Below are 23620 nucleotides of genomic sequence, written 5' to 3' on the forward strand. Positions count from 1 at the left end.
AGTTTCTGCGTCTGTGACATGGGGGTTCATGGTGGGTGTTTGTGAGGACCGTCGGCCACTGCGTGTCTAACGAGCATGGCACCCAGGGACCCCAGTCACACAGTGGCTGTGATTGTTCTCAGCGGTGTTCTCCTTCTGGCGTTCGCCCTTGACCTCTTGAGCCGCCCTGCAAACTGCTCTCCTTCCCTCTATTAGTGGAAAGAAGGAAGGAGAGCGTTAGAGAGGAGGAGGGAAGGCCAGCGTCTCCCCGTCCGGGGCCGAGCTGAGCTGCCCATCGCACAGGTGGCACCGCGGCCCTGCCTGGGGGGCGGCCCCGCCCAGGACTGGGGCACAGCTGTCCCCTGGAGGGGAGGGTGCAGATGAGGCAGGGGTTTGGTGGCTGGGGTGAGCCGTGGCCAGCTGGCCCCAGGCTAAGTTGGTCGGTTGGGGTCATGAGCCGAAGTGGGTGGGGTGTGGCAGCACAGCCTCTCCCCCAGGCTTCCCGGCGTGGCCCCCCTCCTGGCGTGTCCACCGCTGTGTCCCCGGGCCTCACAGGCCTGTCACAGCAAGCCCGGCACACAGCCCGAGCCCGGCTCAGGGTGTCTGGACGCCTGCCAGCCGCCCGGCCTGAGCCCCTCGCCACGTGAAGCAGAGGCTTCTGGGTGTTTCCAAGGAGCTAGCAACCCCAGAGTCGCGAGCTGTGAGCTGAGTGTAGACGACAGCATGGTAATTAGCCCTGAAATCCGACTTCCTGGGCCAGACATGAAAGCGCTCCCGCCCGAGTCACGGGGCGTGACTTCACAGAGCGCATGACTGAGGGAGGGCATTTCTGACCCTTTTTCCCTGGGTCATGGACCCCTTTGATGATCCCGTGGAACGTGCAGACCCTGGTCAGAGGTGTCCACCCTGCTGGTTCACCCCAGACTCGCGGTGAGAGCTTCCCAGGACCCCGGGGCCCCGTCCGGGTTGGGAGCCTCCCCCGCCCCCCAAGAGCGGTGCCCCCGTCACGGCATAAATGGCCCAGCCTTTGAAATCAGTGTCATCACCCCTACTTTACAGCCAGGGAGACTGCGGCGCGGTGGGCGGGAGCCGGGGCTGTGGCGCCCTTCTCCTCCGGAGCCGCCTCTGTCATCCGGCATGGGGACACGGCCGTGTCCGTGCTGAGGGTATCAGGCGTCCGGGACAGTGTCGGTCGCCACGTCCAGGCGCCCGGTCGTCAGGGGCGCACGCTAGTGGATCTGAGGTGTGTGTGTGCCCTGGGCTCTCCGGGAGGCACTGCCCCCGCGCTGTGGGGAGCCAGACCCCTTATAGGGAGCCATCTAGAAAAACCTCCATCTTCCTCTCAGAACTTTGCAGACGAGCTCCCAGGGCAGGGTGGCTGACAGCTGCGCCAGGGGTTCCATCTGCCCAGGGGCCGTGGGCCCTGTCCTGTGCCCACGCTGGCCTCCAGTTCCAGTCCCCTCCTTCGGTGACTCACAGCAGGTGCCGGGGGCCGGGGGGCACGTGATTCCACACCCCAGTCAGTCAGGGTGACCTTCCGGGGCCCTTGCCTGGATGACCGGCTAGGGGAGCTGCCCAGAGCACACCTGTCTCCACCAACGGGCTTTGCGCTGTCCTCTCCCCCCAGCAGGACCACTGCCCAGTCCAGCAGCTTCTTGGCTCCATGGCTGGGGGCCCATGTACATCCTGGCAGGAGTTCCCCACCCGGCTCTTTCCTCAGTGCTGGCAGGATCCTGAATTCTTGCTTGGGAGGGTGGGCTGACCGGGCAGCCGGAGGGAGGGGTGTGGCTTTACCCCCAGGCCTGTCCGTCCAGACCTGCCTTCAGGCAGGGGCGTTCTCTGGGCTGCGCCACCCTCCCCCAGGGGATGTGCCTGCTCCTGAAGCCTCCAGCACCAATCTGGAGAACACTGGGAACCCAATCTGCCCTCTGAGTCACCCTGACCTTGGCTGCTGGCTGACAGCCTGATCATCTGTGAGTCGCCCCGAGCGGAGCCAGTACAGAACCGAGGCCTGCCCAGAGACGTGGGCCCATGGCCCACTGTAACCCCGTGGCCACTCAGCGATTTGTCCCTGTCCACGTGAGCTGCCCAAGGCCAGTACGGGATTCAGCCCTCGTCATGGACGCTGGCTGCAGGGCTGTGTCCTCACCTGGTCCCCTTCTAGGGCACCCTGTCAGCCTGAGTCAGCTGGAAGGCCTGCGAGGGCCCTGGCTCCGTCTCTCCGGCTGCGTGACCCGGGGCCTGGGTGCTGGGCCTCTCGGGGCCCGTGTTTCAGAGCCTGGAGCAGGGCGGGGTGGTCACGTTGTGCCTGCAGAGGGTGTGTGATTTGCCGGCCCATCACGGCAAGGGTCTGGTGTTGGAGGGACTGTCCAGGAACGCAGCACGACAGAGCAGGTGAGCCTGGCACAGCGGCAGGTGGAGGGGCCCTGGCTGGGCACCCCACACAGCAGCAACCGCGTGTTACCGGCCGTCGTGTCAGACCCCTTCAGAGCTGAGGGAAAGGACAAGGCGGGGGTGGGGTGAGGGCGGCCGGGAGGGGCGTGGGGAGAGAAGATTCCCCAGGCGGCCTGTTCCAGGAGGGGCTGACAGCTCGGGCTGAGGGGCCGAGTTCGGGGGTCTGGGCGGGAAGGGAAGGTCACCAGAGTCCGGTTATGAGCACTTATTCCTGGGTCGGGGGGTTGGGGGGCCAGCTCACCTGCTGAGGCACAGAGGGTCGTCGAGGGTCCACGTCTGGCCTCATCCCAGGTGACCAGGGATTGCCCTCTGGCCGTGTGGGGAGGGACTCTCAGCCCGGGCCGTTGTCCAGGGTCGTAGGGTTCTGAAGTCAGCCCTGCCAGGCTCCCCCCAACCCACCGCGCCAGCCTGCTTCTGTGCCCCGCACCCAGCCGTCCCCTCCCCTCCAAGGGTGTTAGTAGACATGTGTTCGTGGTGGGTGGGGCCCTGTGGGACTTGCCCTGGTTGGTGGGTCTCTTCCCTGGCTGCACCTTGGACCACGTGGTCGGGAGGACTGACGCCCAGGCCCTCCCAGGCAGAGCCAGGTCTGCAATAGTGCACACAGTGTGTGCTGGGGGAGCGGGGGATGGAGCCTGTCACGAGCAGCCGGGGTTGAAGACCCCAGTCGAGTGGCCAAAACATGGGAATGGGACTTAGGAGGCCTGGGCGTCCTCACCCCACTTCCCTGGCGACTGCTGTGTGACTTCCGGCAAGTCGGACAACCTCTCTGAGCTCCATTGACCCCCAACTAGCAAATGAGGGGGCTGGGTGGATGCCGCAGTGTCCTCTCACCCTCAGGTGCTGCAGCAGGTTTGGGGGGGTATTCCAGACCACAGAGGTGCGAGCCAGGGATGGAGACTAACCGCGGAGTCCCCTGCACGCACAGCCTCGGCCATCCTCAGCTCGTTTTCACTCGGCAGGCGTGCCAGTCGGCGTGTCTGCATGTTAAAACGCACCCGTGGGGCCAGCAGCATTATTCCTGTTTAGCTGATGAGGAAACAGAGGCTCAGACCCGCTGAGTAACCTGCCCAAGGTCACACAGCATGTTAGAAATCAGGGCCAACTTGGAGGGGGGCTCCCTCCTATGGGTCCTGGCTGTCCTTGGGGCCGGGGTTGGAGGCGGGGGGACCTCTGGGAATCTCTGTATTCTGCAGGGCTCTGCTTCAGAAGAACCCAAAAAAGCGAGACTTGCGGGGTTTCTGCTAACCTCAGGGCTCGGGTGTCAGCAGATCTCAGAGTGGACTGAATCTGCTTTTTTCTGGTGTGTTTTGTTTATTATTATTATTTTTAATTTATTTATTTTTGTTTTTGGCTGTGTTTGGGTCTTCGTTGCTGTGCAGGGGCTACTCTTCGTTGCGGTGCACGGGCTTCTCATTGCGGTGGCTTCTCTTGTTGAGGAGCACGGGCTCTAGGCATGTGAGCTCCCAGTAGTTGTGGCTCGCGGGCTCTAGAGCGCAGGCTCAGTAGTTGTGGCGCACGGACTTAGTTGCTCCGCGGCATGTGGGATCTTCCCAGGCTAGGGATCGAACCCGTGTCCCCTGCCTTGGCAGGCAGACTCCCAAGCACTGCGCCACCAGGGAAGTCCTGGTGTGTTTTGAAATGAAGTGTCAGCCCTGTTCCTGATATGTGCTGAGACCCCCACCACCAGGCAGGTGGAGCCCTGTGGCCAGGCGTCACCCAGCCCCAGTTAGAAATGGAAAACATGAAACACGTTCCAGGGCTGGTCGCATTTGAAAATGTGACTCGGCCTGTTAGCAACTCTTTTTTGCAGGAAATCAGTGGCTCGACAAGAGCGGGGGTGTTTGAGGGGCATCGTCGCAGCTGGACGGAGGTTTCGCGTCCGTTTGCTCCTGCGGCCGCTGCCTCTCTCTGCGGAGATCAGACCCTGGAATTGGAGCCCTTGGTCCCACCTGAGCAGCCCCTGCCCCTGAGAATTCCTTCATTTTCTTTCAGTTTTCCAGACTCTCTGGAGGCTCCGATCTGGAGTGGCCGGTGGTGGGGTCCTGGGTGGGTCAGGAGCCGGACTGAGTGGGCTCTGTATTTGAGCGCGCCTGGAAGCGAGGTCGGCCTTCTCAGATGTTTGGGGTACAGTTGGGTCCTGTGCGTGCACTCTCTTAGAGCCAGTAAAGGTGAATTACACGTCGTGAAGTCACCCACTGGTTCTTCTTGAACTGTCAGAAATGCAGGTTCTCGGGCCTGCCCAGTCAGACGCTCTGGGTTGCGGGGACCTGTTTTACGAGGTCCTCAGGAACTCTGATACGCTTCGGGGTGGGAGACCTATCTGTTATTAGGAGGCAGCAGAGTTAGGGCAGGAAGGGAAGATGCTGGGTGGGGGAGGCACAGGCCTTCCTGGGGGCCAGGCCTGGGATGGAGGGGGCTCTCATCAAGCCCAGTGGATATCTGGGTGTCCAGGACCAGAGCAGAGGGCCCGATGCGCCGAGCACCCACTGTGAACCCTGGGTCCCCGTGTGCTGGGCGGATTTGGACAGTAGAGTAAAGGCAGGACAAGAACGCCAGAGCGACTGGATGCTTTGTCGGTGGTCACCCCCGCTGCTGGCCACTCTCCCAGCCACCTGGGTCACGCAAGCCCAGGGTTTCACTGGCCACAGTCGAGGAGCCTCGGCCCACCTGCAGCCAGGGCTCCGGGTCCAGGTGCCCAGCGAGTGCTGCTATTTGGCGGGTAGAGGCTCCGGGCGGCGGGTGGGCTGGCTGCCTGGGCCCAGGGCTCGTCCGGCCTCAGTCACAGGGGTCAGCTGCTGCCCCAAGAGACTGGACTGGCCCGGCTTCCTGCAACACGCCCAGCCTGCCAGCCACTTCTTCTCCTGTCCCGGGGGCCGCTGGGGACCTGCCAGCAGAGCTGCGGGTAAAACGGTGCTCCTCTGCCTGGCATCTTGGCCCCTCTCACCTGTGTGGGGTGGCAGTTACTGCTGGGCCTCAGACTGTCTTTGCCTCAAGTATTGGCCCTTTTTATTAAGCGTCCTAAAGCCACGTGCAGAAAGCACCTTTTTCAGAGACTCATTTGACGATGCCACTGGCGGCTTAGTAGGACTCACTTGGTAGTGAGGTTCTAGGCTCTGGGGCTCTGACCCGTGGACCCTGCATGAAACCCAAGTGATACCTGCACTCCCCTTTCCATCCTGGGGAGACGGTCCCCACAGACACTGGGCCGGGGACGAGGGAGGGTCCACGGCTGCGACCCCATCAGAGACGTGGGGACAGTAGATGGGTTTTCTGACGAGTGGGGGGCCAGCCATTCCCCAGATGCTTTGGTTTCAGACGGTTCTGTTGCTGTTGGCCTCGGTCATGACCTTGTCTGGTGTGTTTGTCCTCGAGTCAGCAGAGGGGGTGAGGGTGAGGGGACCCCCGGGAGTGCCAAGGGCACTGAGTGCTGGAGAGCATGCGGCAGGCGCTCATACTTTGCCCTTGTTGCCAGGATTGTTGAAGATTTTGTTACCGGCATACACAAAATCCAGGGGCAGCCCTGGTCACTGGGCCTGATAAATCCCATCAGGGTGTTACCCTCTGTCAGAGAGGGAAATGGATTTGGGTGTGTGGGTTTTTTTGTTTTTGTTTTTTTAATTTTTTATTTTATTTTCGAGTATAGTTGATTAACAATGTTGTGTTAGTTTCAGGCGTACAGCAAAGTGATTCAGTTATACGTATACACGTATCTATTCTTTTTCAAATTCTTTTCCCATTTAGGTTGTTACAGAATATTTAGCAGAGGGACTTCCCTGGTGGTCCAGTGGTTAAGACTCCGTGCTTCCAGTGCAGGGGGTGCAGGTTCGGGGAACTAAGATTTGGGTGTGTTTTTTGTGTTTTGTTTTGTTTTGTTTTGGTGTTTTTAAATGAAAACAGGCCCCCTTGCATTTCAAGCCCTCCCTTGCGAGTGGGACAGCCAGCCGGCTGCGCAGCCTGTACCAGGGGGCTGGGAGGCTGGCCCGCAGTGGCTGACAGCTGACAGCAGCCTATGTGTGAAGAGTTATCATCGGGAGGTGGACCCTGGGGCCTGGAGAGTGAGATAACCGGTAGGTCAGGCCGGGGTGAGAGGTCACGCCAGGCGAGGCTGGGCGGGAACCTTTGGGAGCTGCTCAGATAAGCGCCCTCCCGGAGGCTGGTGGCACCCGTACGCTGGTGGGCGGAGCAGTGCCAGCTTCCCCGCCGGCCACCCTGTGCTCAGGGTCTGGGAGGGTCCCGGAGGCGCTACCCAAGGGGGTCCTGAGAAATAACAGATGGGGGAGCTGCCATGCGTCCCCGAGCCCGTGGGCCAGCCCCTGCCCTCGGCCCGGGTGGCCCCCTGGGCACGTGTGGCCCTTGTGGTCTGCAGACAGGACTCTGAACTCAAGCCACCTGGTCGGCCAGGCCGCAGCTGGAGTTGGCGCTCATGGCCCGGCTCTTAAGTGTGACCAGCTGTCCCCAGGGCCACGGGGTGAGAGCAGCCCAGGAGGCCAGCCAAGGGGTTCTCCCTCCCCCACTGGGCAGCACTTCCTGCTGTCTCGGACACGAGGATGGGGTACAGGTGGAGCCCCTGGGGTGGGGGGGGTGGACCAGGGTGTGAGTGCGAGTTCGTGGGTCCGTTGGCAGAGGGACGGTGACTTCGCAGAGGGTGGCGGGCCCTCCAGCACAGCCCCGGGGCCCCTGGCTCATTTGCGAGGTTGAGCTGGGGCACCCCTGCAGGCCAGCTGGGCGGCCGTGTCACAGCAGGACGAGGGCAGGACAGGCACAGCCCTGAAGGGCGGGCTTCCCGCTTGGCCTGTGGGACCAGCCGCCAGGCCCCGCCTGCTCGCACCTTCTGCCCGCAGCCCACTGCCGCTCCTCTCCGGAGGCCGCCGGGCTCTATCTCCCCGGCCCCAGCTGTTGCGGGGTGCTTATCTGGGGGGTGCTGGCACGGGGAACCCCGAGGGGGCCGGCTGCCAGCCGGGGTGCCCTCCCGCCAGTGTGCTGGCCTCACCCAGCAGCCCGCCTGCAGGTGCCCTGGGGTAGACTGCCCTCCCCCTGCCACGCAGCACAGATGGGGGCGCTGCCGCAAGTAGTGGTAGTAGCAGCAGCAGGCCCTTGTGTGACACCCGGAGCGTCTTGTGTCCCCGTCACCCCCCTCCATCCCGCGGGCGTGGAAGCTGAGGCTCTGAAGAGTCAGGCACCTTGTCCAGGTGATGGGGCCTAAAACCAGTGTAGCCGAGAGGCGAATCCAGCCTCCCAGACAGCCTCCCAGCACTGCTTTCCTTAAGGGTAAGAGACACGGGTCCTAGTGAATCCCCTTATTTACTTCAGATTCTACTTCATTTCAGAGTTTTTTAGAAAGGACACTAGGGAGGTTAATAAAGCGTTTGTTTACTCATCAGCTGAAGTCAGTGGACGTTAAAGGTTCAACATATGTTTCGGTTCTTCTTTCTATAAAAGAAGTGAATATTACAAAGTCCGCTTTGTTCTGGGATCCAGCCCATTCCCCTCCCTACTGCAGACGGCCAGCCCGGCCTCGCCCGTCCGCTCTCTGACACGGAGCTGAGCTCATGGAGCAATACCCTCTGTCCACAGGGGCTCGGACACCTGCCGGGTGGGCTCCGCTCCGCACAGGCAGGGTGGCACCCTGTGTTCCTGAAGGGGAGGGCCTTGGGGCGGTAGAGGAGGGGCCCTGGGCCTCGGTCCATCCCGCCCCCAGTGACCACCGCAGTGGGACGGCCCTGGGGCTGGGGCTCTGGGCCAGCCACACCCCCTTCCTGGATCCTCCGAGCCCTTATCTGTGAGGTGGGGAGAGGTGCCCCTGCTCCCCTTGGAGTGCAGACCCCAAATGGGGTGAGTCAAACCAGGTGAGTCGTGCAGCGGTGGCAGTGAGGGCAGCTGGGCGGGGCTGGCGGCGGGAAGAGCCACCTCCCCGTGTGTGGCTTGGCCACGGCTCTCCCCACTTCCTGCCCGGTATGAATGGAGGAGTGTGATGCAATCTGTCAGCCTCTTGGTGCGTCCGGAAAGGAAGGCCTCAGGGCTGTCACATTCCCCATAATGTGCGACTGTCCCGGAAAAGCCCCCTCCCCGCCTTACTGTGCACAGGCTCCCTGGGGCCGGTGGTGGGAAAAAACCTGGGTTGCCCTCCAAGGCCCCCTCACCCTGGGTCCCAGCCACGTGGCAGGTCGCACCAGCCTGGATGCCCAGGAGAAGGGAATTCCGCTGTTCAACCTCCTCCCCGGCCCCCGCCCCCGACCTGGCGGTGGGAGATCAGACGGGCCTCAGAGATCTGGGTCTGCCCCTAGCACCGTGCACAGGGGTCCTGTCTGAGCCTCTGTTTCCTCTTCTGTGCCGGGAATGGCAGTGCTGATGTACTTAATACGGGACAGCTGTCTCCGCATTGGTCCCGAGGGCCTGGACTGAGAGTGTTCCACCCCAGGGCCGCACGGTGAAGGTCACTGGTGCTGTTTGTCCCTTGCACACGTCGGCCCCCTCATCTGAGCCCGGGCTCAGCTCCTGCTGCTGGAGATGGCTTCAGTGCTGTGACATGGATACTTTGTCCCCACGTTCTCACGGCCTCGTGTAAGCCCCACCACGCTGAGGCAGCTCATTTTACCACGAGCCTCTGACAGGCGCGGACTCGGCCAGGGCCCCCATGAGTGAGGGCCACTCCAGGTCCAGGTCCATTTGTGACAGCTCTTTGCCTTCAGGTCTGGTCTGGGAACATCTGAGGGTTTCAGTTTAGGAGTAGCAGCCAAAAGCAACGGGTTTTGAAACAGTTTTCAAGCTGAACTTTCTGAGGGCATAGCAAACAGTCTTGGTCAGCCGCTGCGTCAGCCAGGCTTAGAGCAGCAAAGAGAAAGTGACGGGGGAGGGTGGTATTTGGGTATCAGTTAACTTCCGCGTGGGCGGGGTGCAGTGTGGGCCCCCGGTCCTAACCAGAGCTCAGGGGGCCATTTCCTGTTTTTCTTACACCTGAACTGTCAGGTCTCATGTAGTTAATTAGCCTGGATTTATTTCTTTGTGGCCTTTCTCTAACATTGTAAAAGTACATGTAATTGATTTAGCTGGGAAGAAGCCACGTGGCATCTGCCAGCCCGGGGTTGGTTCTGTCTGGAGCAGAAGCCGGGTGCAGACTTTCTCACCCACCGCAGCCCTTGGGAAAAGCCGGTGTGTGTGGGGCATGGTGGACAGACGCCCTTCCCTTGGGTGCAGGCTGTGCTGGTTAATGTTTGACCGCCAGCCTGCCGAGAATAAAAGGCCCCACTTGTGCCCCGGCCATCTCCCTGGGTAGCTGGCGTCAGCAGTGGCGTGGGCACCGGAGCGCTGGCCTCACGGCGTGCGTGTTTCCACGTGGGACTCGGCGGTGAGGTAGGACTCGGAGTAGGAAGGCACGGGTGTTGAGTGTTGGTTTGTTGCCTTTGTTTTAATCTAATTTTGTTTTGTGGTGAGTTTGCAGAGTGGCTGCTCGCGAGGTCCCTGAACACTAAGTGCTGCCTCCACCTCTGCTCAGGACTTGGAGGGGTCTCCCTGGGGTCCCAGGCGGGGCCTGCATGTGTCGGCGCATTTGGGGAGCCTGGCTTAGCTGCCCCCCCCGTGTCCCCTCCCCCTCCCCGTGGTGGTGACTGGCGTGGAATTTGGGTCTTTAGTATCTGCTGTGACACCAGCCGCAGAGCTGGTGCTTGTTTGCTCTTCTCACCACTGGGACCCTGGGCTGTGCATCTCCTTCAGCCCCCGTGGACCCCCCCCCCCGAGCTTGTCAGGCTGATGCTGCGCCCCCTGTGTCCCTGTGGGATCCTACGAGGACCCTCTGAAGAGAGGGTTCCCACCTTGAGAAGTTTGGGTGCCTGTGGGAGAGCCTGACACTTGTGCTAAGTGTCAGGTGGGAACGGAAAGGTGACTGAGCACCCCCCCCCCCACTGAGATGGCAATTTGTGCGTTCAGCCTGCTCTGAGCACAGCGCCCTCCTCGAGGGCTCCTGCAGGAGGGACTCAGGTGGCGGCGGGGTGTTGAAATTCATTCATTAGGACAAAAAGTCCTTTTTGGCAGCCTGGGGGGCACCTGGGCTCACAGCTCTCTCTCAGCCTGTGACCTCAGGGCTGGGGTTCTCCCCGCCGGCCCCTCTGCCCGCGTTTCCGCGGGACTCACTCGCTGCCCCTGTCTCCACAGTACTGCTCACGACCGTCAACTGTTACAGCGTGAAGGCCGCCACCCGCGTCCAGGACGCCTTCGCCGCGGCCAAACTCCTGGCGCTGGCCTTGATCATCCTCCTCGGCTTCATCCAGATCGGGAAGGGTGAGTGCAGCCCCTGGGGTCTCCCAGCTGTCCCGGGAGGCCCTGCTGAGCCTGGGGGGGTGTGGGGGGAGGGGGAGGGGTCCCCATCTCTGAGCGCCTGGCCCCAGATCCACCGCCTTAGCTAACGGGTGTCGCTGGAGTCGGCGCGTCACGCGGTCCCAGGAGAAGCACTGATGCTGAGTTAGGCGGGCTGAACGTCACCCGGCGGGTCGTCCGTCCCAGAGCAGCGGGAGAAACGGGTCCGCCACGCAGAGGCCGCTGTCCTGCCCACACGGGGCGGGCATGGTGGTGACCGGGGTGGGCGGTGGTTCGTGGGGAGAGCTTGGCGACGTGCCTGCTGCATTAGGAGCACGGCCGAGAGGTGCTGTTGCCAGTGCCGCCGGATCTTCCACACGGGAACGTGCCCCCAGCAGGGTCCCCATGCCCTGTGGATGGCTGCCCACCATGCCGACCCCTCCATGATGGGCGCCGACGCAGTGGCGTTTGGTGGCAGTGTGTCTTCCTGCTGGGCCGCGTTCTCGTGAACGTACCGCCAAGTTTATGCTGTGGGCGGGTGGAGTCTCCTCGTTTCTGGCTACTGAGAGGGAGGCTGTCGGGAACACTCTCGGGGGTGTCTTTTGGTGAACGGAGGTACTGGCTTCTCCAGGACGGCTGGATGGCAGGCCACGGTAGCCCTCTGCGTGGCTGCCACAGATCTGTGGTCTCGTAGGGGCTGAGGTCACTGAGAGGACACAGAGCAACACCACCCCCACCCCCGTAGCCCATGTGTCGGGAGCGGGGAGACCAGCCTCTGTGTTGCGTGGCTTCCTGGGATCTCAGGTTCCAGCATCTTCCTAAAGACAAGACTTTGTCTGGAGGACGCTGGCCGGGCTGGGTTCCGGGTACCAGGAGTGCTGACGGGAGCACTAAGGGAGCTGAGGGACCCCCTGCCGTGGAGAGCTTGTAGGTGGAAACCAGTGGGTAGGAGGAAAAATCCATCCTGCGCCCACCAGGCGGTCTAGCTGGGAAGCACGTCAATGTCGTTTGAAGAGGACTTGCTGGTGAAGGGTTTGCTTGGCTGGTGTGATTAGAGACAGGCTGATGAAGAATGTAGGGGGACCGGAGTTTTGTAAAAACAAATTTTAGCAGGGATAGCAAAGAGCCTTTGTTCAGCTTGAATACATAACGTGTTTATAATTCTATTGCCATCGAAAACGTCCTCCCCCGAAGCCATTCCTTTCTGAACCTGGGAGGCACTGCAGTGTCTGCAAAATTCCTGTCCGCTGGTTTCCCTCCCAGATGGATGCCCTCCCTTGTAGAGGACACTTTGTGAAAACAACCCTTTCCCCACGAGAGTCGCCTGACTTCCCCCTTGGGCGGCTGCCCCAAGGAGCCCCTGCTGAACGTTGGCGGAAGGGCCGGGACCCCGCGGGCAGGGGCTCAGCGCGATGGTGCCCAGATAGGCCGCGAGCCACGGTGCATCTGGAGGACATGACCCGCATCTCACAGACCGGCCCACGTGCCGTCTCTGTCCTTTACCAGTGCCTGGCCCCGCCTGGCCTGCCTGGCGCCCAGAGGGGCCTGGGGGCTGCAGAAGGGGCTGGGGCGTGGGGCCTGGCAGGTCCAGGTTCCAGGCCTCTGTGGCGTCGTCCTCGTCTCCAGTGAGACTCGTGGGCAGTCCTGCCCTCCTTCCTGTCCTCCTTCACCAGAACTTTCTGAGGCCCCGGGTGTGGCTCTGTGCTGAGACCTAGTTGAGGACTCGGCCCTGCCGTCTAGGGCTTGCGCTGTGTCTGGTGTGCGGACATCAGACACGTGCACAGGAGACTCGCAGATGGGCAGGCAGGGCTCGTCCCTGAGCAGGAAGGCCCTTCTGAGGGCCAGAGGGACGGCTGGATGAAGGCTCAGAGCTGGTGTGACCGGGGCTGGCTCTGCAGGGCCTGGGAGGGGCTCAGGTGGCTCCGAGGCCGGGGGAGTCATGCATGCGGGGCCTGGCACCACGCGAGGCCTCTGGATTTCCCCCCAGCCTTCTCAGGAGGGGGGCACTGAAATCAGGCCAGCATTTCAGATCCCAGTGGCCACGAAGTGTTGGTGGGGGAGGCTTGGCCAGGGGCGGCCACAGAGAAGCAGGCCCAGCACGTGGTGTGGAGGGGGAGCCCCGAGGACCAGGGCTGAGTGACAACGGTGGGCAGAGGGCACTTCGTGCCCGCTTTTGTCCTTTTACTTCTGTCTGTCGGCCCTTTACCTACAACACCCAGTAGGCCCACGGCCCAAGGTCCGGCCGTTCCAAGACCGGAGGGTGGGAGTGGGGAAGGCTCGTCCCTTGAGCCCCGGCCCCTCCTGGAGGACACACAATGGGACCGTTGTGGTTTTGCTTGGCTGTGTCCTCCGGTGGGCGGGCCCCCGGCGTCTCCTGGAGCGTTTGGAGCAGCTGGCGTCACCCTGCAGATAAAGGGTGCCCCCTGGGGAAGCTCACGGGAGGGGGAACCTGCAGGCCCGGCCCCGGGCCCTGGCCTCCGTGGCAGCTCCTGAGAGATTACCTGGCGCTGAGACATGGGCCCCCGTGTCCAGGAGACCTGGGCGTGGAGGTTCCTGGACCCTGTGCTGATCATCTGTGTCCGGGCACTGCCATGGAGTGACCTCGGGCAGGGGTGGCAGGGGTCCACCTGGGCCGAAGGGGGTCCTGGCAGTGGGGAGGCCCCGGTGGAGCTGTGAAGGCCAGCGTGCCCCCAGGGCTGGGACTCGGCTGGGAGTCACTTGACAGCGTGTGTTTAGTTCTTAGGTTAGTGGGCCCCCAGGGCACAGAGCAGTGATGGCCCGACCCTGCCCGGCTTGTAGCAGGGTCAGGGTCCAATCAAGACCCCACCAGGCCTGTGATGACGGGCACTGTGGGCGGGGACGAGAGCTCCCTCGAGGGACGGCCCACCCTGCGTCCCGTCCCAGGGCGGTGTCCGGAGCTGGTGGGGAAGGCCCTGGGCAGCCCAGCCAGGTGGCCAGAGCCCTGGGGGGCAGGGAGGAGACCCTCGCCCTGGGAGGGTCTGGGTCTCAGCAGGGCCCTTCGCCTGCTGGAGCCTGGATGTCCTCATGTGTGAAGTGGCCACAGCAGCCACAGCAGCCCCAGGCCTTGGTGGCCGCCTGAAACTGTCTTCAGGGTGTGGGCAGGCAGCTCGGGCGGCCTGTGAACAGGGCTGCTGTCCTCACAGGGAGGGGAGACATTTGGGGGGCTCCCGGGCTTGGCCTCCCCTAGTGCAGGACTTAGGGTACCTGTGATGGAGGCCGTCTCAGAGGGGCTCAGGGTCATGCTGGGACCGCAGGATGCTGTAATGGGGCCACGTGGCTGGGGTTCAGTTCTCCCCATGGTCACCTGTGCCCCAGGAGACAGGGGCGGGGCCAAGGGGAGGGCGGGCCGGTCTGCTCCTCACCGAATGCCCGGAGCAGCAGGTCACACGGCAGACACGGGCACCCCTCGGCCACCGTGGGAGGACTTTGACGTGGGTGGTTCTTTCCTCTGGGTGCTCTTTGTTTTTAGTTGAGACCTTTCCGTCGGCCTGCGTGGCTCTGTGCAGATTCCGAGTCCAGAGTCATCACAGATCGGAAGTCACATGCTTTGCTTGTGCCACCCTCGGGGATGAAATCAAAGGCCTGGAAGTTGGCTCTCTCCCCCTGCCGACCTTGCTCACCCGTGCCCTGGGTGGTCAGCTGCTCGGACGGGGCCGCAGCAGGAGGGGGGCGGCAGCCACACAGCCCTGTGCTGGGCACACTTAGCGCCCAGGGGTCTCTGCAGCCTGTGCAGCGCAGAGAGGGTCCTTTGAGGCTTGAAGCTGATCTTGAGGTCCCGGGGCAGCTCCTCCAGTTTAAAAGACGGACGACACCGGAGACAGATGCTGGCCACGGTGAATGGGCACCATCACCACCACCCCCGAGGCAGAGCGGGGAATAGGCACCAGACACCGTGCGCTCAGCCCGGGGTGGGGAGACGGGAGAGAGGGACCCACGGCAAGCCAGCTGTGGGATGCAGCCTCCCAAGGGTGCCTGGTCTCTGGGTGGAGCAGGAGACCCGCTAAGGTCAGGGGTCATACAGAGCTGATCTCAGATGGGGCTTAGTCCCACGGCCAAGCACCTGCTCGCTTGGCCCGTGATGGTGAGGCGGGATCCAAGGCCACGGCTGTTGCATGTCCTGATCACGACTTCATCACTCTGAAGGCACAGTGGAGACAAGGAGTGTCCTGGGGCAGCCGCAGCACAGGACACAGACCAGGGGCTTAGAACAACAGCAGTTACCCCCTCACAGTCTTGGGGCTGGCAGTCCAGAATCAGGGCCGAGCTCCCTCTGAAACCTGGAGGCAGCAGCCTCCCTGCCTCTTCCAGCTTCAGTGGTTCCCGGGCTCGTAGCTGCATCACTCTGCCTCTGTCCTCATGTGGCCCCCGTGTCTCTGTGTCTTATAAGGACGCTCTTGGGGAATTAGGGCCCACCCTAGTCCACGGTCTCAACCTTGAGATCCTTGCCTTGATTACATCTGCAAAGATCCTTTTCCAGAGCAGGTCACCTTCTGAGGTTCCAGGGGGACGTGAACTTTGAGGGGACCCTGTTCCGTGTGCTCCATCACATACACGACCATTATGTGGAACCCCAGAGGGTTAAGGAGGGACCGGGTGGAAGGTTCCTGCACAGTGGACACCCCCCCACCCTGGTTTGGGAAATGACTTTCTCACAGTCAGCATCACCGTCCTGGGAGGAGTGCCCGTGGGCAGTGGCAGGAGGGAAAGCACTGGGCAGGGCGCGGCCTGGTCACCCTGAGGCTCTGGGATTTTTCCAGCTTGCCCCCAGCTGCCATCTCCAGACTGGGCATTGACAGACTGCAGGTTCCCGTGCCCGGGCCCAGGCCAAGCCCTGGTGAGTGTGACATAAGCCCAGCGGGATCTTGGGGGGGACGCAGACACCATGAGGAGCCCTTGTCCTCTGATTCAGAGAGGCTGGCACATCCCCCGGGGCTCCTGGTCCTGTCCCCACGTGCACAGCTCCTCTGAGAGTGGGGTGCCCTGCGCCCCCGGGTCGAGGGTTGCCATGGCTCTGTCTGCATGACGCGGGGGTCTGGGCTGCTTTCCCTGAAATCGGCTCCCTGGGGCCTTGTGAACACTCCCACCCCAGTCACCCTGGTTCCCGAGGCTGCCAGAGGGCCCAGGATGTGGCTCTGCGCTAGCTTTCACCTTCCCGCGGCCCTCTGAGACGGGCAGACGCTATGAAGCGGCCTCGGGGCCTGTCTGCACCGCAGGTGAGCCCAGGGGCGGGACCCACCCCCCGGGGCACCACCTTCTGGGTGAGCAGCAAGTTAGGGGCGGCTTCGGGGCCTGTCGAGAAACCCCAGAGACGGGGTGGCCCAGGGGACCCCGTTAAACTGTGGGTCCTGGGGTTCCCACACCCCCGGCCCCTGCGGCAGGGCCTGCGCTCCCCCATCTGTCCATCGTGATGACTTTCCTGCCTGCCTGCCTTCTGTGGGCCTGGGGGCCCCATGAGGACAGAGCCGGAGTGGGGAGCTCGGCGGTCATGGGCGGGGGCAGGGTGTTAATGAGGTCATCCATCCCATGTCTGGCCGGCACCTGGAGCTCTGTGCTTTTAACAAGGATGGCATCCCGGTTTGGGGTCCGTGGGGGGGACGGCCGAGCACACGAGCCAGGCACCTGCCAGCACCGTCTATAGCGGATCCCGCCCGGCACTGTCTGTTGTGGTGGCCGTCTCATGTGTTGCCGGGTGTTCGCGTCACCCAGACTCCACCCACTGGATGACGCCCCCAGCCGTGACAATCCCAAGTGTCTCCCATGACCGCATGTCCCCTGGTTGCTGGGGCTGGTGGGTGGCTGAGACCACCGCGCGGGGTCTGGGATCTGCCCTGATCTGCCCTCCCAGGGGGGTTTCCTTGTGTGTCCCCTGCGGTGGCCGCCAGGCACCGAGCAGCTGCGGACACACATCATTCCATGAGGGTGTGGCTGCCTCCCTTGCTTCTTGCTGCTCTGGAGACTGCCAGGCGGGTGCCACACACACCCCCCCAGCTCTCCAGACCTCTGCAAACCCACCTGCTATGAGGGCTCCAGCCCCAACAGGATGCCCGGATGGCGCGGGCGGGCGGAGCCGCTGTCCCCGGGCGGGCTCCCCTGAGCCGTGCCTGTCCTGGGGGTCCCGGGGCCAAGTGCCGCGCAGAGCCAGCAGGCCCGGCGCCCGTTCCAAGGCACCCGTGGAGAAGAGGGCAGAGCTCGGCCAGCGTTTGGTCGGGTGCCCGGCCAGGCTGCGGGTCTGATCCAGGCGGCCCTCCAGCTCAGACGGAGGCTGGACAGACCCAGGAGTTCTGCCGAGGGGGCCCACGTGTGCACCGAATCCGGGCGGCTGGCTGTCGGCAGGAGGGAGGTGACAGGGAGGGGGCAGCACAGAGGGACTTGCAGTGGCGGATCGGGGCCCAAAGCAGCCAAATTCCTGGTGGAGCTCCCCTTCAACCTCCCCCCCACCATGCCAGGGGAGAAGCAGGGGGTGTGCTGGCCTCTGTGCACCTGGATGCCCACTTTCCTCCAGGGGATTCGGGCGCTTTGTAGGCAGGGAATGAGGCCCCAGATAGCCAAGAGAGCTCCCAGCAGGACGGCCCGGCCACACCTGTCCTACCAAGGCCCCCAGTGGAGCCCATGAGAGTCTTCAGTCTGCGTTTGGGCCAGAGCAGCTAGTATTTTCTTGGGGTTTCAGAGGCTGCAAAGTCATTCTGTAAATCCAGGAAATAACCGTTCTGCAGCAGGAATTCCATCCACTGTCTCAGGGCGATGACGCGTTTACGTCAGGACTCCGAGCTGTTAGCACAGAGCCCCTTGATGAAAACACAGAGGCTTCCCAGGCCTCGGGGCTGAAAACGGTGGTTCTGTAACCCCAGCCTGTATTTCAAGCCTTGAATTTTATTCTCAGCACGAGCACAGGCTGTCCTCCTGCATAGCCGTGTCTCTAGCCCACACGTGCACGTGCGTGTATCCACGGTGCCTGCACACGCACACGCGTGTGTACAGTGTCACTAATTCAGGATCGTGCTTGAGGTGGGAGCCAGATTTTTTTAAAATAAATTTATTTATTTATTTATTTATCTATCTATCTATCTATCTTTGGCTGCGTTGGGTCCTCGTTGCTGTGCGCGGGCTTTCTTTTAGTTGTGGTGAGCGGGGGCTACTCTTCGTTGAGGTGCGCAGGCTTCTCATTGCGGTGGCTTCTCTTGTTGGGAGCACGGGCTGTAGGCGCCTGAGCTTCAGTAGTTGTGGCTCACGGGCTCTAGAGCGCAGGCTCAGTAGTTGTGGTGCACGGGCTTAGTTGCTCCGTGGCATGTGGGATCTTCCCGGACCAGGGCTCGAACCCGTGTCCCCTGCATTGGCAGGCGGATTCTTAACCACTGCACCACCAGGGAAATCCTGGGAGCCAGTTTTAATGGCTGCACCGAGATCTATCTTCCAGTGTATGCGAAAAGCAGTTCCCCTTGAAGCCCAAGCAGGAGATCGAAGTACGTCCTGATGGGGAAATGGTGCAGACTGAGGAGAAATCACAAGTGCATTACTTGTAAGGAGCCCTTGCTGTGAAAGGCCTTAATGTTACAGAAGTAGTTGCAAGACCCTGACTGGCAGCAGCAACACCCTGTAGGGGTGCGGGGTCTTCTGGAGACCTGGGGTAGCGGGAGCAGTCTGGGGGGCTCCCCCAGACTCTCGGGAGCAGCCGCAGCGTCCGGGAGCGGCGGGGTGCTCAGGATGCCAGACCCAGGTCCGTGGGCAGGTGGCCTGAGCCTCAGCTTCCCCGACTTGTGGGACAGATGCCCCTCCTCCTCCTCACAGATGTAAAGGAAGGCACATTCCAGAACATTCCGTGGGGAGCAGCCAGGCTCTGGGTGCTGTGCCGAGGTGCCCTGTCCTGAGCTGGCTCTCTGCACTGCCCCCGCCCACCAGCCTGCTGACCACCCTGTGACCAGGCGGTCTCAGGACCCGGGCCTCCAACACAGATCCACGTGTGGGTGGCGGGCTGGGTGAGGTGCAAGCCTCCCTGGAGCCTTTTCTCATCACGAGACCATGGCCTCATCTGGGGAGCGGAAGGGACCTCCTGCGTCCCAAGTCCTTCTCCCAGCTCAGGCCTGAGCACGCCTGCAGGGCAGAGTCCAGGCATCCAGAGCATCTGGACCCAGAAAGGAGCTTGGGGTCCCTCCCCTCCCCCCGCGGTGTTTGCCAGAGGAAATCGGTGCTGCCTTGAAGTGCAGGCTTTCACTGGGTAGAATGACGGGGTTTTATGGGAGCCTCCCTGCCATGGGTCCGCTTTTCGACCTCCTCATACCATCACCCTGTTGTGTTCCTGGGGTGACCAAGGCCATCGCCCTTGTGGAAGGCGTGGCGTCCTCCATCCCCCCATCCCCCGAGGGACCTGCAGATCCTCCAGCCATGGGCGGCAGTGACCCATGTAGCAGCCCCGGGGTCACAGCTCAGCCTGGTCCCTCAGGTCCTGGACCACGTGCTTCTCAGCAGGACGGGGCACAGACCCTCCTATCCAGAGCCATGGGGCCTGTGTCACGGCCGCACCCAGAGCCGGGGAGCCAGGACCTAAAACCCTGAGGAGTCTGGCCGACCCCCTGCCCGTTTCTGTCGACACCTGGCTGTCAGGCTGGTCCTTCCTTGCGGAGCGAGTCTTTCTGGGCCTGGGTGTTATAGGGCCATTTCACAGATGGTGTAACAGCCTCAGAAAGGGCCAGACACTGTCCTAGTAGCCAGGGACCCTTCTAAGGCCCCCACGTTTCACGCCTACCATACTGGGTTGAGTGGTGGCCCCCAAAACATGTCCAACGGAATCGGTGGATGTGGCCTTATTTAGGAAAAGGGTCTCTATAGGTGTAATTAAGGAAAGGATGGAGCTGAGATCATCCTGGGTTAGGGGGGCCCTAAGTCCAATGACAGGTGTCCTTTTGGGATACACAAGAGGAGCCACAGCAGAGGTGCCAGTGAAGGCAGGGGCGGAGGTTGGAGCGATATGGCCACAAGCCCAGGACGCCTGCGGCCATTCAGGGTGGAAACGGTCAGCAGAGAAGCTGACCCCCTTGTGTCCAAGAGCCCAGTACGTCCATCTGGGTTAGGGAACAGAGCTGAGCCCACCGTCCCTCACCAGCTGCAGCCCCTCGGGTGCAGCCACGTCCTGGGGCGGGTCCAGATCGTCTTCGGGAGCTCCTGTGCCCAGACGAGAAGTCTGGCTTACACTTAGCAGCTCTGGGCTCCCAGCGCTAAGGGGGAGAGTGGAGACGCAGCCCAGGTACCCTGACTGGGCCGCATCTCGGGGTCTGCAGGGAGCGTCCTCTGAGGCGCCCAGCACCCTGCAGCCCAGGCAAGGCAGACCCACCCCGGTGCCTGCCCGTCCCAGGCATCCTGTCCCTCAGGCACAGATGGGCACTGGGTGTCCACCCGGCCGGGGGTCTGCAGAGCTGCCCTCCCCCTCTTGAGTGGGCGGGGCCAGGGGCCACAGACCTAGCAGAACCGAGTTCACCCTACCTGCCTGCCCCAGCCCCTGGGAGTCTGGTGGCTCACAGGTGCATTTAATCTGTTGCATTTTTGTCTATTACTGTATTTTGATCCAGGAACATTTTGGAACTTGCGGCTTGGCCTCCGTGCCGCGATCCCTAACCCAGAATCCCTATCTGTCTGTTTGGCCCCTGCCAGGTAACGTGTCCAATCTGGACCCCAAGTCCTCGTTTGAAGGCACCAAAGTGGACGTGGGGAACATCGTGCTGGCGCTCTACAGCGGCCTCTTTGCCTACGGGGGATGGTAGGTTCTAGAACATCTGGGCCCTGGGGCACACGTGCCAGGCCCCAAAGTGTCCAGAAATCCACACCTCTTGGCCATCCACGGGTGATTCTACGGGGCAGGGGCAGGAAACCCCGTGCTTCCCAAGGAAGCACAGAGGGGCCCTCATAGCAGTGCTGTTCTCGGCTCGTGTCCTGCCCCCGAGAACGGGGCCCCGAGATAAACCTCTGCTGACACCTCAGGAACGGTGCTGCTTCCCAGGGGGGACGGCGCTGGGGAGGGGCAGGAACATCGCCATCTCAGGAGGCGCCCCCATGCCCCCAGCTGCTCACCAGGAGGGACCTGGGGGTGTGGGCGTCCCCTCTCCACTGGCCCAGGGCAGCCAGGACGGACTCCCCATGGAACCTGCATTCTTTCTTTCCGATGACTGCAGGAGGAACGTATAATAAAAGTCTGCTCTCTCAATTCCAGGAATTACTTGAATTTTGTCACAGAGGAGATGATTAATCCCTACAGGTATGTATGTGAACAGAGATGCGTGTTTTTATCATTTTCACATGAGAGAAGGAAGAAGCCTGGTTCTGTCCAAGAGCCCATCCTTGGGCTCAGCCCAGCCCCCGACAAAAGCAGTGCACGGCCTTCCGGGAGGGCCCCTGGGGTCAGGATCATGGGGGCCGTGTGATCTGGAAGAAGGTTCGTCCTCAGAATGGGCAGGAAGCCCATTTCACAGATGGGGGCGTGGAGGCCGGCAGGGTTGAGTCGCTGGCCCAGGTTTGCACAGCTGCCCTGCCCCAAGCGCCACCTTCCAGCCACTTGCTGGTCACGTGCTGCTTCCCCCACAGCGAGGGACGGGCCTGGCCCCGTCCTGGGCTTCATTTTGGTGATGTGCCCGCCCGGTCCTTGCAGAAACCTGCCCCTGGCCATCATCATCTCCCTCCCCATCGTCACCCTGGTGTACGTGCTGACGAACCTGGCCTACTTCACCACGCTGTCCCCTGAGCAGATGCTCACGTCGGAGGCCGTGGCCGTGGTAAGATGCCACCTGCCGCTCAGAGCCGGCCGCGGCCCTCCGAGCCCACGATGAGGAGCGGGCCGGGCCCCTCGTCTGCACACGGCGCTCCTACTCAGAGGGCTTGAGCTGGTGCTTTACCAAGCCTGCCAGCGGGTGCAGGGCGCTGGCTGTATGTGGGGACCACGGGGGGCTTTAGCAGCGCTGGTGCCCAGGCCACCCTGGACAGTTTTAAGTTCGCACGTCTGTGGTGGTCCCAGCGACGGTCGCTCTTAGAGCCGAGGGGCTGAGTCCATCACGGACCTCCAGCCCCACCTCAGAGGCCTGTCCCGCCTTCCGAATAAATACTGAGCCCTCGGGGAGGGGACTGTGTGGGGGCCAGCCCGGGGGTGGGGGGCGGTGAGGAGCATGCGGAGGGGCCACGCGGACGGCCAGGTGGGGCAGTCGGGGCGTCACGGGGCAGGGCTCACGCTCAGCGTCCGTCTAGGACTTCGGGAACTACCACCTGGGCGTCATGTCCTGGATCATCCCTGTCTTCGTGGGTCTGTCCTGCTTTGGCTCCGTCAACGGGTCCCTCTTCACGTCTTCCAGGTGAGCCCGGCCAGGGCCGCCCTCGGTCCCTCAGGCTCTGGCGGCAGAGCGGTGGAGCAGGCGGGGCTGCCGCGTGGGCAGCCGCTACATGTGGCTTTCTCGTGTGCGCTCGGAGAGTTCTATTTTTTGTTACTTTGAGTAATAACATAGCTGTCAAAACATTCAAGTGACACAGAAATAACCCACATTCCTGCCCAGAGGTGACACAACTGCTGTGTCCGTCCAGGCTCTCTCGTGGGTTCATGTGAACCCTGCGGGGGGCTGGAGGTGACAGGGCCCCTTGCCAGCTGGGTCCGTGAGGGACACCGAGGCCCAAGGCAGGGAGCCCAGCCCTCAGCAGAGGCCCCCTCCGCTCCCCACCTGCCTGGGTCCCTCGGCCGAGGCCGACCGCCTTCCCCTCTGTCCGCAGGCTGTTCTTCGTGGGGGCCAGGGAGGGCCACCTGCCCTCCATCCTCTCCATGATCCACCCGCGGCTGCTGACGCCCGTGCCCTCGCTCGTGTTCACAGTGAGTCCCCACCCTCTGTGGGGCGGGGGTCACTGGCAGGGCGAGGTGGAGGGTGGGCGTGTCCCTCGGGGATCCGTGTCCCTCAGGGATTGTCGGGGGCTCTGCAGAGGGAGTCCAGGGAGTGGCCACACCGTCCTGGCTCTGCCTAGTGTCACCAGGCTGCAGACCGGAGGCCGGGGGGGAGATGCAGACGGGCTATAGCGCGAAGTGTTTCTCCACATCCTGCTCTTCGCCACCCGCTCCCCTGAACTCCAAAGGGCGCTGGATAGTTTTTTGTTTCTCGTTCCAAAATTAATACAGGGTGGTTATAAAAAAAAAGAGAAACAAGAAGCAAAAACAACCTGGAGGCGTGTGAAGCCAAACCTGCCCCCCAGGGCAGCGTGTGGCCTCTGACCCCTCCTTGAAATCCACGCGCCTTGGCCGCTTCTCCGTCAGTGCTTTCCTTTGCCGTGAGGGTCTGCGTGTCCCACAGACCACGTGTTCCTTTAAGACGGGAGTGGGCGCATGCGGGCAGCCCGCCTGCCGGATGTGTCCCGCCGCCGGCAGTGGCTCACGGCCCATCCCCGTGCTTGCAGTGCCTCATGACCCTGCTGTACGCCTTCTCCAAAGACATATTCTCCGTCATCAACTTCTTCAGCTTCTTCAACTGGCTCTGTGTGGCCCTGGCCATCATCGGGATGATCTGGCTCCGCTACCAGAAGCCAGATATGGAGCGGCCCATCAAGGTGAGGGTCCGCGCGGTCCCCACGCGTGCCCGGGCAGCCAGCGTCCCTCGGTGGGCCTCCGTCCCCTCTGCACACCGGGGCTCAGGGCGCCCTTCTCCAAGGGCCCTGGGGAGAACCAAGCAGATCAGTGCATGAACAGCTTCTGATCTAGACGGGGGCCTTGAGTTCTGTTGATGACTGTTTGATTCTAGGTGCTGGGGTTCGTCCAAGGACACGATAGACACCCCCCCCCCCAGCCCCTAATCCTCCTAGAGCTTATCTTCTAGCGAAAGGAGAGGAGCAGAAGTAAGAAGCTTGCAGCACCGGGCGGCCGGGGTGG

The 23620-nt window shown here is 62.4% G+C and overlaps 2 protein-coding genes across 2 annotated transcripts in view; both read left to right on the plus strand.

Moving 5' to 3' along the window:
- KLHDC4 (kelch domain containing 4) overlaps nt 1-23620 on the plus strand; it is a 324942-nt gene that overhangs the window by 195352 nt on the left and 105970 nt on the right. The window lies entirely within an intron of this gene.
- The window catches only part of SLC7A5 (solute carrier family 7 member 5), a 32945-nt gene that overhangs the window by 3801 nt on the left and 5524 nt on the right, over nt 1-23620 (plus strand). The window contains exons 2-8 of the mRNA XM_061174466.1: nt 10582-10707; nt 20386-20491; nt 20942-20986; nt 21377-21500; nt 21967-22070; nt 22480-22576; nt 23152-23301. Of these exons, the coding sequence (XP_061030449.1) occupies nt 10582-10707; nt 20386-20491; nt 20942-20986; nt 21377-21500; nt 21967-22070; nt 22480-22576; nt 23152-23301 (752 nt within the window). The remainder of the gene's footprint in view (nt 1-10581; nt 10708-20385; nt 20492-20941; nt 20987-21376; nt 21501-21966; nt 22071-22479; nt 22577-23151; nt 23302-23620) is intronic.

The sequence above is a fragment of the Eubalaena glacialis genome, chromosome 18 (genome assembly GCF_028564815.1).
Source record: "Eubalaena glacialis isolate mEubGla1 chromosome 18, mEubGla1.1.hap2.+ XY, whole genome shotgun sequence".
Classification (NCBI taxonomy): Eukaryota; Metazoa; Chordata; class Mammalia; order Artiodactyla; family Balaenidae; genus Eubalaena; species Eubalaena glacialis.